The 17910-nt window shown below is 44.4% G+C and overlaps 1 protein-coding gene across 1 annotated transcript in view; it reads left to right on the top strand.

Moving 5' to 3' along the window:
* The window catches only part of dph1 (diphthamide biosynthesis 1), a 260590-nt gene that overhangs the window by 41201 nt on the left and 201479 nt on the right, over nucleotides 1-17910 (top strand). Inside the window, exon 4 of the mRNA XM_061973227.1 lies at nucleotides 6499-6562. Coding sequence (XP_061829211.1) covers nucleotides 6499-6562 — 64 coding nt within the window. The remainder of the gene's footprint in view (nucleotides 1-6498; nucleotides 6563-17910) is intronic.

Below are 17910 nucleotides of genomic sequence, written 5' to 3'. Positions count from 1 at the left end.
TTTTATTAAATCTTCGCTTTGTCTGCCTGTCATAAAACTAAGAACAATGTTTTTCATTACTGGTTCATTTTGATGTGGATGAACAGATCCGCATTTGTAAACATGTGGAACAATCAGTAGGCCTCCCGGTAGTTTATTAATCACTTCATCCATATTTATTACCTGATTTGGTGCTTGTCAACCAAAAAAAAAACAGCTACAATGTGGCCAATATCTGCAAGAGAATGAATTTCACATGCTGCCCACATATATGATAGCAAACGTACGTGGTTATGATTGCACAGATAAATAACAAGTGGAGCAATGTCTTTACTATCAAGCATGGTGTGAAGAAACACACACAAAAAGAGCAGATGGAGGGATGAATCTGTGGCGATTGGTTTGCACTACTGTATACTTCCAACAGCCCATCACTCTTTCAAATAAACCAATATCACTGCAGTGGCAGAGGGCGAATTGACTTGAGATTATATTCCCTGCCAGTGGTGCACACTTGATTGTGAATAGTGTGGCGGTCTCACATTTACAGTATTGTATCCCACTTGGGGAAACATGAATTCATAGAATTGTCTGCCTGCATAGAACACAGGTAAAACAATCAACAAATTACAAACCCCGTTTCCATATGAGTTGGGGAATTGTGTTTAAGGCTGAAATGACGCGTCGACATAGTCGACGTCATCGGTTACGTAAATACGTCGACGCCGTTTTTGTGCGTCGGCGCGTCGCATATTTACGTCACTCTACTTTACTGTCATGGCGGAGCGCAAAGCAGACGATGCGAGCGAGGGGAAAAAAGCACGCCAAAAGTCGCCAAAAGTGTGGGAGTATTTCAATAAACGGCCTAATGTTGTTGTATGCACACTGTGTCGAGCGGAAATGGCCTATCATAGCAGCACAACAGCTATGAACGAACATTTGAAAAGAAAACCCCCGACAGCGTTCTTGCCATCACCATCAACAAGTCAATCGTCCGCGTGCGTATACGTTGTCATTATTACACAAAAACATGAATGTGTCATTTGTATCTGCGTTGTAAATTCATAAACTAAAGCACCGTTTCGCTCTGAGAGGCGCGTTTGGCGTGCCTGTTCAGTGTTTACAAAGACGCGCTCCTCTTTAACGCTGTGGAGAGGCGGCGGCGGCGAGCGAGCGGCGAGGCGGGGCGCGCCGGGAGCGACGCCGCAATCGTGCCCAGGTGCGCGATCCGCGCAGTTGGAAGAGAAAAGACTTTGTGTAAAATTAAAAGATTGTAAACCTGGCAAAGCCGTCTGGCGTTCAGTCTGTCGGTCCTGAAAGAACCCCACGGCACAAGACGTGTCACAAACGCTAACGTTAATTAGTTGTGCAAATACCTTTTACAACATTAACAGTTACATATACTATGTACAAACCAACAATTAACTTTCACTTTAATCATACTATCATTGTTGTGTTATTAAGCAAAATAAGCAATACTTTTACTTTTGTTGAAATGTTTACACTGTACACTTTTTTGTATTGGATGTTTATCTTTATTTTTGCACATTTTAGCAAATAAGCAATACTTTTACTTTTGTTGAAATGTTTACACTTGTTACAGAATATTTCCGTTTTGCACTTTTTTGTATTGGATGTTTATCTTTATTTTTGCACATTTTAAAGCAAAATAAGCAATACTTTTACTTTTGAAATGCTTATACTATTCCAGAATATTAAGATTTGCACTGGATGTTTACTTTTATATTTGCACATTAAAAAGCAAATAAGCTACTTTTAATTTTGTTAAATGTTAAAAGTTTTAAATGTTTACATTGTTACAGAATATTTTGTCATGTTGTTGTCAATGTTGACTGAGTGGCCATACTTTTTTTTTTGTAAATAAAAGCCATGCCTTTTGAAAAAACTGGCCTACATTTATTTTTTCCTCTTCATTTTAAATTAAAAAAAAAAATCGGTAAAAGGAAAAATAATCTATAGATTAATCGAAAAAAATAATCTATAGATTAACCGATTAATCGAAAAAATAATCTATAGATGAATCAATAGAAAAATAATCGTTAGCTGATGCCCTAATTGTGTTAGATGTAAATATAAACGGAATACAATGATTTGCGAATCATTTTCAACCCATATTCAGTTGAATATGCTACAAAGACAACATATTTGATGTTCAAACTCATAAACAATTTTTGCAAATAATCATTAACTTTAGAATTTGATGCCAGCAACACGTGACAAAGAAGTTGGGAAAGGTGGCAATAAAAACTGATAAAGTTGAGGAATGCTCATCAAATACTTATTTGGAACATCCCACAGGTGTGCAGGCAAATTGGGAACAGGTGGGTGCCATGATTGGGTATAAAAGTAGATTCCATGAAATGCTCAGTCATTCACAAACAAGGATGGGGCGAGGGTCACCACTTTGTCAACAAATGCGTGAGCAAGTTGTTGAACAGTTTAAGAAAAACCTTTCTCAAGCAGCTATTGCAAGGAATTTAGGGATTTCACCATCTACGCTCCGTAATATCATCAAAGGATTCAGAGAATCTGGAGAAATCACGGCACGTAAGCAGCTAAGCCCGTGACCTTCAATCCCTCAGGCTGTACTGCATCAACAAGCGACATCAGTGTGTAAAGGATATCACCACATGGGCTCAGGAACACTTCAGAAACCCACTGTCAGTAACTACAGTTGGTCGCTATATTTGTAAGTGCAAGTTAAAACTCTCTTATGCAAGGCGGAAACCGTTTATCAACAACACCCAGAAACGCTGTCGGCTTCGCTGGGCCTGAGCTCATCTAAGATGGACTGATACAAAGTGGAAAAGAGTTCTGTGGTCTGACGAGTCCACATTTCAAATTGTTTTTGGAAACTCTGGACGTCGTGTCCTCCGGACCAAAGAGGAAAAGAACCATCCGGATTGTTATAGGCGCAAAGTGTAAAAGCCAGCATCTGTGATGGTATGGGGGTGTATTAGTGGCCAAGACATGGGTAACTTACACATCTGTGAAGGCACCATTAATGCTGAAAGGTACATACAGGTTTTGGAGCAACATAGCAACGTTACCATGGACGCCCCTGCTTATTTCAGCAAGACAATGCCAAGCCACGTGTTACATCAACGTGGCTTCATAGTAAAAGAGTGCGGGTACTAGACTGGCCTGCCTGTAGTCCAGACCTGTCTCCCATTGAAAATGTGTGGTGCATTATGAAGCCTAAAATAGCACAAGGGAGACCCCCGGACTGTTGAACAACTTAAGCTGTACATCAAGCAAGAATGGGAAAGAATTCCACCTGAGAAGCTTCAAAAATGTGTTATTATTATTTTTCGGACTATAAGGTAACACTTAAAAATATTGTATTTCCTCAAAAATGGACAGTGCACCTTATAACCCGGTGCACTTTATGTACGGAATAATTCTGGTTGTTTTTACCGACCTCAAAGCTATTTTATTTGGTACATGGTGTAAGTGGATGGCGGTCACACCTAAGAGGTATGTGCAAACTGCAAGAAGACGCCAGTAAACGACACCAAAACTTTAAATGTTCCATTGAGAATATAGAACATTACACGGCGCTCAAAAATCTGTCAAAATGTTTTAGTAGGACTTTGGTTAGCAATGAAGTCGCACCGCTTGATGGATTGTTGGAGCATTACGGCTATTATAGTCAGATCTAATGTGCTTCAACATACTGTATTACTATGGTGTGTGTATAAGGGCCGTAAATGGCATGTTTTAGCAGTTTTGCAGTATTGTGCATAATACCCCGGGCGACTGGACGTTGAGTGGATCTAGCATAATATTGTGGGAGTCCAGTCCATAGTGGATCTAACATAATAGTGTGAGAGTCCAGTCCATAGTGGATCTAACATAATAGTGAGAGTCCATTCCATAGTGGATCTAACATAATAGTGAGAGTCCAGTCCATAGTGGATCTAACATAATAGTGTGAGAGTCCAGTCCATAGTGGATCTAACATAATAGTGTGAGAGTCTAGTCCATAGTGGATCTAACATAATAGTGTGAGAGTCCAGTCCATAGTGGATCTAACATAATAGTGTGAGAGTCCAGTCCATAGTGGATCTAACATAATAGTGTGAGAGTCCAGTCCATAGTGGATCTAACATAATAGTGTGAGAGTCCAGTCCATAGTGGATCTAACATAATAGTGAGTGTCCAGTCCATAGTGGATCTAACATAATAGTGTGAGAGTCCAGTCCATAGTGGATCTAACATAATAGTGTGAGAGTCCAGTCCATAGTGGATCTAACATAATAGTGAGAGTCCATTCCATAGTGGATCTAACATAATAGTGAGAGTCCAGTCCATAGTGGATCTAACATAATAGTGTGAGAGTCCAGTCCATAGTGGATCTAACATAATAGTGAGAGTCCATTCCATAGTGGATCTAACATAATAGTGAGAGTCCAGTCCATAGTGGATCTAACATAATAGTGTGAGAGTCCAGTCCATAGTGGATCTAACATAATAGTGTGAGAGTCTAGTCCATAGTGGATCTAACATAATAGTGTGAGAGTCCAGTCCATAGTGGATCTAACATAATAGTGTGAGAGTCCAGTCCATAGTGGATCTAACATAATAGTGTGAGAGTCCAGTCCATAGTGGATCTAACATAATAGTGTGAGAGTCCAGTCCATAGTGGATCTAACATAATAGTGTGAGAGTCCAGTCCATAGTGGATCTAACATAATAGTGTGAGAGTCCAGTCCATAGTGGATCGAACATAATAGTGAGAGTCCAGTCCATAGTGGATCAAACATAATGGTGTGAGAGTCTAGTCAATAGTGGATCTAGCATAATATTGTGAGAGTCCAGTCCATAGTGGATCTAACATAAAAGTGTGAGAGTCCAGTCCATAGTGGATCTAACATAATAGTGAGAGTCCAGTCCATAGTGGATCTAACATAATAGTGTGAGAGTCCAGTCCATGGTGGATCTAACATAATAGTGTGAGAGTCCAGTCCATAGTGGATCTAACATAATAGTGAGAGTCCAGTCCATAGTGGATCTAACATAATAGTGTGAGAGTCCAGTCCATAGTGGATCTAACATAATAGTGAGAGTCCAGTCCATAGTGGATCTAACATAATAGTGTGAGTCTAGTCCATAGTGGATCTAACATAATAGTGTGAGAGTCCAGTCCATAGTGGATCTAGCATAATAGTGAGAGTTCAGTCCATAGTGGATCTAACATAATAGTGAGAGTCCAGTCCATAGTGGATCTAACATAATAGTGAGAGTCCAGTCCATAGTGGATCTAACATAATAGTGAGAGTCCAGTCCATAGTAGATCTAACATAATAGTGTGAGAGTCCAGTCCATAGTGGATCTAACATAATAGTGAGAGTCCAGTCCATAGTGGGGCCAGCAGGAGATCATCTTGAGTGGAGACAGGTCAGCAGCACAGAGATGTCCCCAACTGATGCACAGATGAGTGGTCCACCCTGGGTCCCGACTTTGGACAGCTAGCGCAACATCTGTGGTCACCGAATCTGTGCCCTCCCTCTCCACGAAGGAGAGGGGGGCAGAGCAGAAAAGAAACGGCAGATCAACTGGTCTAAAAGGGGGGCTATTTAAATGCTAGAGTATACAAATGAGTTTTAAGATGGGACTGAAATGCTTCTACTGAGGTAGCATCTGTAATTGTTACTACTAGAACATTCCATAGTACTGGAGCCCCAATAGAAAACGCTCTATAGCCCACAGACTTTTTTTGAGCTCTGGGAATCACTAATAAGCCGGAGTTCTTTGAACGCAGATTTCTTGCCAGGACATATGGTACAATACAATCAGCAAGATAGACCCTTTAGTATTTTATACCCAAGTAGTAGAACCTTAAAGTCACATCTTAAGTGCACAGGAAGCCAGTGCAGGTGAGCCAGTATACCACGGTATTTATATATATTTTTTTCCTACTGTTCACTACTTTTGTTTTATCTCTTTTTTTAAAATGGAGCTGTCCTGTGCTTTGTTTGTTGTGCTTTTGTACGGTTTGCGGTACGTCTTCATGTTACGACATTCCGTGCATGTGTTTGAATAAAACAAAATAAATCTCTTCTTTTATTGTTACATCGACACATGACACTCCAGATCATACTTTTGTTTTTGCTAGTCTTGTTTTAGAGCAATAAACTCAACAGTATTTAACGCTACTTCTGTACATGTTGATAAGGGGGGGGCAGCCGCAAGACAATCACTTAATTCCGAAACTGTTACATTTAGTCCCTGCTCCACCGCCAAAGTATAGCTGACATCAAAGACATGCGTACTCAGGATAATTCTAGCCCGAATTTCGGAAGATCCAAATGACTTTTGGCCGAAACCACACCGGTCGATTGGAATGACATTTTGATCCAAATGTGTGTGATCGGGTCAGAATATTCCGAATGGCAAGCATTTTTATTCCGATTACGGTAGGCTTTTAATCTGTTTAAATGTGTCTATGTGCACATACTGTAGCTATTGTTTGCTTGACTACCGTTCTGTTTCCAGTGGCTCTACAGCTTCCGGAGGGCCTGCAGATGTTTGCCTGTGCCATCGCCGACATCATTGAAAGGTATGTTCGCAGTTGGGGAAATGTTGTATCGGGATGTTTTCTTGATATATAACCTCGGATTCAGGAGGAACAGTGTGGTTTTCGTCCTGGTCGTGGAACTGTGGACCAGCTCTATACTCTCGGCAGGGTCCTTGAGGGTGCATGGGAGTTTGCCCAACCACTCTACATGTGCTTTGTGGACTTGGAGAAGGCATTCGACCGTGTCCCTCGGGAAGTCCTGTGGGGAGTGCTCAGAGAGTATGGGGTATCGGACTGTCTGATTGTGGCGGTCCGCTCCCTGTATGATCAGTGTCAGAGCTTGGTTAGCATTGCCGGCAGTAAGTCGGACACGTTTCCAGTGAGGGTTGGACTCCGCCAAGGCTACCCTTTGTCATCCATTCTGTTCATAACTTTTATGGACATCATTTCTAGGCGCAGTCAAGGCGTTGAGGGGATCCGGTTTGGTGGCTGCAGGATTAGGTCTCTGCTTTTTACAGATGATGGCTTCATCTGGCCAGGATCTTCAACTCTCACTGGATCGGTTCGCAGCCGAGTGTGAAGCGACTGGGATGAGAATCAGCACCTCCAAGTCCGAGTCCATGGTTCTCGCCCGGAAAAGGGTGGAGTGCCATCTTCGGGTTGGGGAGGAGATCTTGCCCCAAGTGGAGGAGTTCAAGTACCTCGGAGTCTTGTTCATGAGTGAGGGAAGAGTGGATCGTGAGATCGACAGGCGGATCGGTGCGACGTCTTCAGTAATGCGGACGCTGTATCGATCCGTTGTGGTGAAGAAGGAGCTGAGCCGGAAGGCAAAGCTCTCAATTTACCGGTCGATCTACGTTCCCATCCTCACCTATGGTCATGAGCTTTGGGTTATGACCGAAAGGACACGATCACGGGTACAAGCGGCCGAAATGAGTTTCCTCCGCCGGGTGGCGGGGCTCTCCCTTAGAGATAGGGTGAGAAGCTCTGTCATCCGGGGGGAGCTCAAAGTAAAGCCGCTGCTCCTCCACATGGAGAGGAGCCAGATGAGGTGGTTCGGGCATCTGGTCAGGATGCCACCCGAGCGCCTCCTTAGGGAGGTGTTTAGGCCGTGTCCGACCGGTAGAAGGCCTCGAGGAAGACCCAGGACACGTTGGGAAGACTATTTCTCCCGGCTGGCCTTGGAACGCCTCGGGATCCCCCGGGAGGAGCTGGACGAAGTGGCTAGGGAGAGGGAAGTCTGGGCTTCCCTGCTTAGGCTGCTGCCCCCGCGACCCGACCTCGGATAAGCGGAAGAAGATGGATGGATGGATAAGCGCCAGCGGCTGTAGAACTCAAGCTGGCGTCCTAAGTCATAACACTGTGGCCGCTCGGCACTCATCAGGCAGGCAAGACTGTTATCACGATTCTCTGTCTGCAACTCAATTCTGGTTTTGGTACAAAAATAAGCCACCGGTTTGGGACTGTGCTGATATCATAAACTCTTCTGCTCAGAGTCAGAGAACAGAAAGAATATGATTCTTGTTAATTACATCTCATTTCAGCGGGCATGTGCCTGATTGCACAGCAGCACTCCATCACACGGCCAGCCCCAAGTTTGTAGTGAGAGACACCTCAATATTAATGTACTTTTTGTCTTTTCCACTAGCCTGTGTTTTGGCCTACATTGTGCTAAACAAAAGATGGCTTGGTAAAATGAAGCACATATACTGTTAAGCATTCACCTGAGGCCCCCGATAGAATACACTGACAAAAACTGCCGGGTTTTCCTTTTTCTCCTCATCCCCGCGGTCTTTAGTTGGCTGATGTTTCCAGGGAACACTGCCTGCTAAGTGTCCTATTTAAGAAAATAGCTTCCATCATTGAACACAGAGTGGCTTCCTTTTTATAGATGTTAAGTCGATACTAACCTTTTTTTTGAGATGGACAGGGGATTTTAATGCTGGGTGCTTCCCATCAACTTTTCAGGCGAGATGGATATTTTGAGTACAGTATTATTTTACATCAAGCTGAATTTATATTGGACTGGCGTGTCATTCTTTACTGCTCTCAGCTTTATCACACCATCGTCATACCTACATCTCAATCGTAAGTTCATTCAACTTCCAGCTTTTCTTATCACGGAAAAGACAGGTTCTGATGATCGGGATCTGGTCTCATCACTCTCGCTTCTGTCTCACCCAGAGCTTTCCCTGTGTCTTTGGAAGCACACGCCCGTGAACACTTCATTTAAAAGTTTGAATTCCACCATTACGGAGTCTATTAAATCAACTTGTGTTTCTCTAATGAAAGCAATCAGCAAATACAAATGACTCACTTAATTCTCAGTCTTCCATATTTTATACTAGCCACCAGACATCCAACAGGCCTTTTTGTGTGCTTTCATTCAGAAGTTTTTGGTTTCTTGCCATAACAGAAAACAAATACGTTTGCAAATTGTGTTTGCATTTAGTCATTGGACAGGCTAGGGCATACTTGCCAACCTTGAGACCTCCAATTTCGGGAGGTGGGGGGTGGGGGGTGGGTGCGGGGGGCGTGGTTGGGTTGGGGGCGTGGTTAAGAGGGGAGGAGTATATTTACAGCTAGAATTCACCAAGTCAAGTATTTCATATACCGTATTTTCCGCACTATTAGCCGCACCTAAAAACCACAAATTTACTCAAAAGCTGACAGTGCGGCTTTTAACCCGGTGCGCTTTATATATGGATTAATATTACGATTCATTTTCATAAAGTTTCGATCTCGCAACTTCGGTAAACAGCCGCCATCTTTTTTCCCGGTAGAACAGGAAGCGCTTCTTCTTCTACGCAAGCAACCGCCAAGGTAAGCACCCGCCCCCATAGAACGGGAAGCGCTTCTTCTTCTACTGTAAGCAACCACCCGCCCGCGTAGAAGAAGAAAAAGCGCGCGGATATTACCGTACGTTTCATTTCCTTTGTGTGTTTACATCTGTAAAGACCACAAAATGGCTCCTACTAAGCGTCAGGGATCCGGTTCATGAAAAGACGCAATCTCTCCATCCGCACACGGATTACTATTTCACAGCAACTGATATTCCTGTGAACCGCACTGTGGATACAACGGGAGCACGTACGGTGAATATTCGCACCACAGGGAATGAGAAGTCATCCTTCACTGTGGTTCTAGCTTGCCATGCTAATGGCCAGAAACTTCCACCCATGGTGATATTCAAAAGGAAGACCTTGCCAAAAGAGACCTTTCCAGCCGGCGTCATCATAAAAGCTAACTCGAAGGGATGGATGAAGAAAAGATGAGCGAGTGGTTAAGGTAAGTTTAAGTTTACGCGAAGAGGCCGGGTGGCTTTTTTCACGCAGCTCTGTCCATGTTGATATACGTATGTTTGTGATTGCACATTTGCGTACATTTTGGGAGTGAACAGAGTTGTTAGAACGCTGGTTTTTAATATATTATTAAAGTTTGACTGACCTATCTGACTGTTTTTTTGACATTCCTTTAGCGCAGTTAGATGCGGCTTACAACACCGGGCGGCTTATAGGTGGACAAAGTTTTGAAATATGCCGTTCATTGAAGGCGCGGCTTTTAACCCAGGGCGCCTTATGGTGCGGAAAATACGGTATATATATATATATATATATATATATATATTAGAGATGCGCGGATAGGCAATTATTTCATCCGCAACCGCATCAGAAAGTCGTCAACCATCCGCCATCCACCCGACTAACATTTAATCAGAACCGCATCCGCCCGCACCCGCCCGTTGTTATATATCTAATATAGACGATACAAGGCATTAGTGAGGTTATAAAGCTTTTGCCTGTTAAAGAAAGGAGACTGATCCAATGCAGCACAGACATTCGCGTGCCACGCTGTCACGGCCCAGACGCACACCAGTGCGCAATCATATGGGAGCCGCGCTGAGCGCACCTCCAAGCGCGTCTCGCTGCCGGCGACGGCCGGGTATGGGCCCGACGCTCCAGCGCCATCCATTTTCAGGGCTAGTTGATTCGGCAGGTGGGTTGTTACACACTCCTTAGCGGGTTCCGACTTCCATGGCCACCGTCCTGCTGTCTATATCAACCAGGGTGAGCCCCACCCCTTTCGTGAGCGCACTGCGCGCGGAGTGACCCCTGTTACGCGCCCCCGGCAACAGGGGTGGCGGGCAGGTAAGCTGCGCGGGCGGAGCGCGCGGAGTGACCCCTGTTACGAGCCCCCGGCCACGGGGGTGGCGGGCAGGTAAGCTGCGGCGAAGGCGGACGAGGCGGGGTGTCGGTGCGGTGGGCGCGGTGGTGACCCTGGACGTGCGTCGGGCCCTTCTCGCGGATCGCCTCAGCTACGGCTCCCAGTGGGGCCCTTTCGGGGGAAGGGGCCTCGGTCCCGGACCCCGGCGAGGCGTCCCTTCTCCGCTCCGTAAAAGTGTCCATCTCTTTTTTTTTTTTTTCTTCTGTTGTGGCATATGCTGCAGGTGCCTGCTCGTTTTTCGTATGTGGGTAACAACATTTAACTATGTATATATATTTACCAATTGGTTTAACTGCCACCCGCCTGAATCTATTTAAAATCTAATTTTTTTTTTTTTTCAACCGCCCGACCTGACCCACGGATAAAATCTAATTTTTTTTTATTTCATCCGCCCGATCCGCGGATAATCCGCGGACTCCGCGGTTGTGCCCGCAAACCGCGCATCTCTAATATATATATATATATTTATATATATATATATATATATATATATATATATATATATATATATATAAGAAATACTTGAATTTCAGTGTTCATTTATTTACACATATACACACACATAACACTCATCTACTCATTGTTGAGTTAAGGGTTGAATTGTCCATCCTTGTTCTATTCTCTGTCACTATCTTTCTAACCATGCTGAACACCCTCGCTGATGATGCATTGCTGTGTGGCACGCACAAAAGTGCTTTCATCAAATGCACTAGATGGCAGTATTGTCCCGTTTAAGAGTGTCACAACATTGCTGTTTACGGCAGACGGGCTGCTTTACTGTAGACGTTCTTTATGTTGTGGGAAAGCGGACTCAGGTCCGCATGGAGCTGGAGGGGGCGTGGCCTCCAGCTCCGCCTGAATTTTGGGAGATTTTCGGGAGAAAATTTGTCCCGGGAGGTTTTCGGGAGAGGCGCTGAATTTCGGGAGTGTCCCGGAAAATCCGCGAGGGTTGGCAAGTATGGGCTAGGGTACCTAAAAAAAAAAGTGTGACGAGTCCCTGGGTTTCTTCCAAGTGAGAGGTGAATACATCTTACTTGTGCTTTTTAAAACAGTCACTGTCAGGTTCAAACACAGATGACATCTATTAAACAGACAAGAAGCAAGGAATTAAATAGAGACATGATTCAATTTATCTCAATGAGGAGAGCGCGTACACCTGCACTCTTGTACAGTGTCGTCCCACGCTCTGACGAAAGGATTGCACGCCTCCTCTTTTATTTGGACTTTCCCTGATTACATGGCAACAGCTGTTTCTAAAGGGAGAGGGGGTCGTAAACAGCTGTTGCCCTCGGTCACAAAACAGTTCAAAGAAAAGATACCTGGAGCTTGCGTCAGGTCCTGCTTCCTATCCGCGGGTCAAGACGATCATCAATCAATGTTTATTTATATAGCCCTAAATCACAAGTGTCTCAAAGGGCTGCACAAGCCACAACGACATCCTCGGTTCAGATCCCACATCAGGGCAAGGAAAAACTCAACCCAATGGGACAATGAGAAACCTTGGAGAGGACCGTAGATGTGGGGGCCCCGAGGGCGACTGGTGCAATGGACGTCGAGTGGATCTAGCATTATATTGTGAGAGTCCAGTCCATAGTGGATCTAACATAATAGTGTGAGAGTCCAGTCCATAGTGGATCTAACATAATAGTGAGAGTCCAGTCCATAGTGGATCTAACATAATAGTGAGAGTCCAGTCCATAGTGGATCTAACATAATAGTGTGAGAGTCCAGTCCATAGTGGATCTAACATAATAGTGTGATAGTCCAGTCCATAGTGGATCTAACATAATAGTGTGAGAGTCCAGTCCATAGTGGATCTAACATAATAGTGTGAGAGTCCAGTCCATAGTGGATCTAACATAATAGTGTGAGAGTCCAGTCCATAGTGGATCTAACATAATAGTGTGAGAGTCCAGTCCATAGTGGATCTAACATAATAGTGTGATAGTCCAGTCCATAGTGGATCTAACATAATAGTGTGAGATTCCAGTCCATAGTGGATCTAACATAATAGTGTGAGAGTCCAGTCCATAGTGGATCTAACATAATAGTGTGATAGTCCAGTCCATAGTGGATCTAACATAATAGTGTGAGAGTCCAGTCCATAGTGGATCTAACATAATAGTGTGATAGTCCAGTCCATAGTGGATCTAACATAATAGTGTGATAGTCCAGTCCATAGTGGATCTAACATAATAGTGTGATAGTCCAGTCCATAGTGGATCTAACATAATAGTGTGACATTCCAGTCCATAGTGGATCTATCATAATAGTGTGAGAGTCCAGTCCATAGTGGATCTAACATAATAGTGTGAGAGTCCAGTCCATAGTGGATCTAACATAATAGTGTGATAGTCTAGTCCATAGTGGATCTAACATAATAGTGTGAGAGTCCAGTCCATAGTGGATCTAACATAATAGTGTGAGAGTCCAGTCCATAGTGGATCTAGCATAATAGTGAGAGTCCAGTCCATAGTGGATCTAACATAATAGTGAAAATCCAGTCCATAGTGGATCCAACATAATAGTGAGAGTCCATTCCATAGTGGATCTAACAAAATAGTGTGAGAGTCCAGTCCATAGTCGATCTAACATAATAATGAGAGTCCGGTCCATAGTGGATCTAACATAATAGTGAGAGTCCAGTCCATAGTGGATCTAACATAATAGTGAGAGTCCAGTCCATATTGGATCTAACATAATAGTGTGAGAGTCCAGTCCATAGTGGATCTAGCATAATAGTGAGTGTCCAGTCAATAGTGGATCTAACATAATAGTGAGAGTCCAGTCCATAGTGGATCTAACATAATAGTGAGAGTCCAGTCCATAGTGGATCTAACATAATAGTGAGAGTCCAGTCCATAGTGGATCTAACATAGTAGTGTGAGAGTCCAGTCCTTAGTGGATCTAGCATAATAGTGAGAGTCCAGTCCATAGTGGATCTAACATAATAGTGAGAGTCCAGTCCATAGTTGATCTAACATAATAGTGAGAGTCCAGTCCATAGTGGATCTAACATAATAGTGAGAGTCCAGTCCATCGTGGGGCCAGCAGGAGACCATCCCGAGCGGAGACAAGTCAGCAGCGCAGAGATGTCCCCAACCGATGCACAGGCGAGCGGTCCACCCCGGATCCCGACTTTGGACAGCCAGTACTTAATCCATGGCCACGGATGAGTATCTTCCTGTGGATCACAATAGATCAAAGAAACCGACACCTTCATGTCGCTTCCCATCGTACACAGTGGAGTTTTACAAGCCTTTTGCTCGGTAAGATCAAAGACAGCTTTTGTCCTCTCACCGGGAACTCGTGGAAACAGAAAGTTTTGTGATAAGGTACATACAATTATTCTGACAGTCACCATGATCTAACACTTCACAAAAATGAAACTATTACTCTACTATGAAACTGTTGAAATAAGATGCTAATTGCTGGCAAACCTTGATCCCACCTCATTGTTCAGCCTGCCCAATAAGTAGACATGTGCGGAAATGGTGCCCTCATTAAAACGGGGTCAGAGTGGCTCTCATAAAATGGAGTGGTATTATAATTGAATCTGAATATTGCATATGGGATAAATGTTGCACTTTGCATGCTTTTTGTAAAGCAACAATAATTGTTTTAGCAGAACTTTTGAAAGCGCCCAGATACATGTTGTCTTGGTTCATTACTGGCATACTTGCCAACCCTCCCGGATTTTCCCGGGAGACTCCCGAAATTCAGCGCCTCTCCCAAAAAACCTCCCGGGACAAATTTTCTCCCGAAAATCTCCCGAAATTCAGGCGGAGCTGGAAGCCACGCCCCCTCCAGCTCCATGCGGACCTGAGTGACGTCAGGTGCGCAACACCGCGTAAATCGTTGGCCAACCAAAAAGTAACCCCAGTACGCTATAGCCAACATTCACCAGGAGATGGCAACAGACAAACATAGATCACTCTATTACATTATTCCCCTTTTAGAAATGTATAGAAGTTACTCAAAAGAAATAAACAACCCAACCAAAAAATGCAGCAGCTCAATTAAAAAACTGTACTTAAGCCACATTCTTTTTTTTTTTTTTTTTTTTAGTACTGAACTCTTAACCCTCATTTGTAAAAAAATAACATGCTTATTATACAAACAGTATTTGTACACCTTTAACACAGATTTTTATACTGTCTTCAGAGATTCAGTTTTTTTGGTGGTACTTGAAACCTTTCTGGGTACCTGCGAAAGGGTGTTCAGCATGGTTAGAAAAATAGTGACAGAGAATAGAACGAGGATGGACAATTCAACCCTTAACTCAACAATGAGTAGATGAGTGTCATGTGTGTGTATATGTGTAAATAAATCCATCCATCCATCCATCTTCTTCCGCTTATCCGAGGTCGGGTCGCGGGGGCAGCAGCCTAAGCAGGGAAGCCCAGACTTCCCTCTCCCCAGCCACTTCGTCCAGCTCTTCCTGTGGGACCCCGAGGCGTTCCCAGGCCAGCCGGCAGACATAGTCTTCCCAACGTGTCCTGGGTCTTCCCCGGGGCCTCCTACCGGTCGGACGTGCCCGAAACACCTCCCTAGGGAGGCGTTCGGGTGGCATCCTGACCAGATGCCCGAACCACCTCATCTGGCTCCTCTCGATGTGGAGGAGCAGCGGCTTTACTTTGAGCTCCCCCCGGATGACAGAGCTTCTCACCCTATCTCTAAGGGAGAGCCCCGCCACCCGGCGGAGGAAACTCATTTCGGCCACTTGTACCCGTGATCTTGTCCTTTCGGTCATAACCCAAAGCTCATGACCATAGGTGAGGATGGGAACGTAGATCGACCGGTAAATTGAGAGCTTTGCCTTCCGGCTCAGCTCCTTCTTCACCACAACGGATCGATACAGCGTCCGCATTACTGAAGACGCCGCACCGATCCGCCTGTCGATCTCACCATCCACTCATCCCTCACTCGTGAACAAGACTCCCAGGTACTTGAACTCCTCCACTTGGGGCAAGATCTCCTCCCCAACCCGGAGATGGCACTCCACCCTTTTCCGGGCGAGAACCATGGACTCGGACTTGGAGGTGCTGATTCTCATTCCCAGTCGCTTCACACTCGGCTGCGAACCGATCCAGCGAGAGCTGAAGATCCTGGCCAGATGAAGCCATCAGGACCACATCATCTGCAAGACCTAATCCTGCAGCCACCAAACCAGATCCCCTCAACGCCTTGACTGCGCCTAGAAATTCTGTCCATAAAAGTTATGAACAGAATGGGTGACAAAGGGCAGCCTTGGCGGAGTCCAACCCTCACTGGAAACGTGTCCGACTTACTAAATTGATGCACCATAAATTGTACAGTAAACTTTTTCTTATCGATTGAAGTCTAAATATTCATGGCACCGTAAAGTGAAAGGTGGAAGTTGATATATTGCTGAGCAAATCTCATTTCTCAATGTCTCAATTGTCATTCTTCTGTTAGTTTGTTGGTCTTGAAATTGCCCGTTACTCAAAGATGTAAACAACAAGCATTCATAATAGAATAATTTATAGCGAGGGCAGACGGGCAATGATTCATGTGCCATACAGTATGTTTTATTGCTTTGATGGTATCAGCTGTCTCATGGTAGATCCCTGTATGAGCATCCTTCCATATGTGTTACACATAAGAAGCAATAGTGTGATTCTACCACCGTGTCCAAATCCTGAGGACAGCCATGGCATTTAAAGTTCACTTTTTCTGCTTGCCACATAAGATTATTTGCCTGAAAGCAAGTCCAAAGGCCCGTTTGAAGCAATACACATCATACCATGACAAACTGAGTACACAATCCCAGAGGACATTCTGTTTTTTGTTGAAAATGGTTGCAATTGAAGTACTCATTTCCTTTGACAGATACGAGCCTCCTATCCTTTTATTTTTCAAAACCTACAGTGGGGCAAAAAAGGATTTAGTCAGCCACCAATTGTGCAAGTTCTCCCACTTAAAATGATGACAGAGGTCTGTAATTTTCATCATAGGTACACTTTAATTGTGAGAGACAGAATCCAGGAATCCACATTGTAGGATTTTTAAAGAATTTATTTGTAAATTATGGTGGAAAATAAGTATTTGGTCAATAACAAAAATCCAACTCAATACTTTGTTATTGCCAACAAAGGTTATATTACAGAGGTCAAACGATTACTATAGGTCTTCACCAGGTTTGCACACACAGTAGCTGGTATTTTGGCCCATTCCTCCACGCAGATCTTCTCGAGAGCAGTGATGTTTTGGGGCTGTCGCCGAGCAACACGGACTTTCAACTCCCTCCACAGATTTTCTATGGGGTTGAGGTCTGGAGACTGGCTAGGCCACTCCAGGACTTTCAAATGCTTCTTACGGAGCCACTCCTTCGTTGCCCGGGCGGTGTGTTTGGGATCATTGTCATGCTGGAAGACCCAGCCACGTTTCATCTTCAAAGCTCTCACTGATGGAAGGAGGTTTTGGCTCAAAATCTCACGATACATGGCCCCATTCATTCTTTCCTTAACACGGATCAGTCAACCTGTCCCCTTAGCAGAAAAACAGCCCCAAAGCAGGATGTTTCCACCCCCATGCTTCACAGTAGGTATGGTGTTCTTGGGATGCAACTCAGTATTCTTCTTCCTCCAAACGCGACGAGTTGAGTTTATACCAAAAAGTTCTATTTTGGTTTCATCTGACCACATGACATTCTCCCAATCCTCTGCTGTATCATCCATGTGCTCTCTGGCAAACTTCAGACGGGCCTGGACATGCACTGGCTTAAGCAGGGGGACACGTCTGGCACTGTAGGATTTGATTCCCTGTCGGCGTAGTGTGTTACTGATGGTAACCTTTGTTACTTTGGTCCCAGCTCTCTGCAGGTCATTCACCAGGTCCCCCCCGTGTGGTTCTGGGATTTTTGCTCACCGTTCTCATGATCATTTTGACCCCACGGGATGAGATCTTGCGTGGAGCCCCAGATCGAGGGAGATTATCAGTGGTCTTGTATGTCTTCCATTTTCTGATACCGTATTTTCCGCACCATAAGCCGCCCTGGGTTATAAGCCGCGCCTTCAATGAACGGCATATTTCAAAACTTTGTCCACCTATAAGCCGCCCCGTGTTATAAGCCGCATCTAACTGCGCTAAAGGAATGTCAAAAAAACAGTCAGATAGGTCAGTCAAACTTTAATAATATATTA

Source organism: Nerophis lumbriciformis, linkage group LG17, assembly GCF_033978685.3.
Source record: "Nerophis lumbriciformis linkage group LG17, RoL_Nlum_v2.1, whole genome shotgun sequence".
NCBI lineage: Eukaryota > Metazoa > Chordata > Actinopteri > Syngnathiformes > Syngnathidae > Nerophis > Nerophis lumbriciformis.
This window is presented reverse-complemented; position numbering and strand designations above follow the sequence as displayed.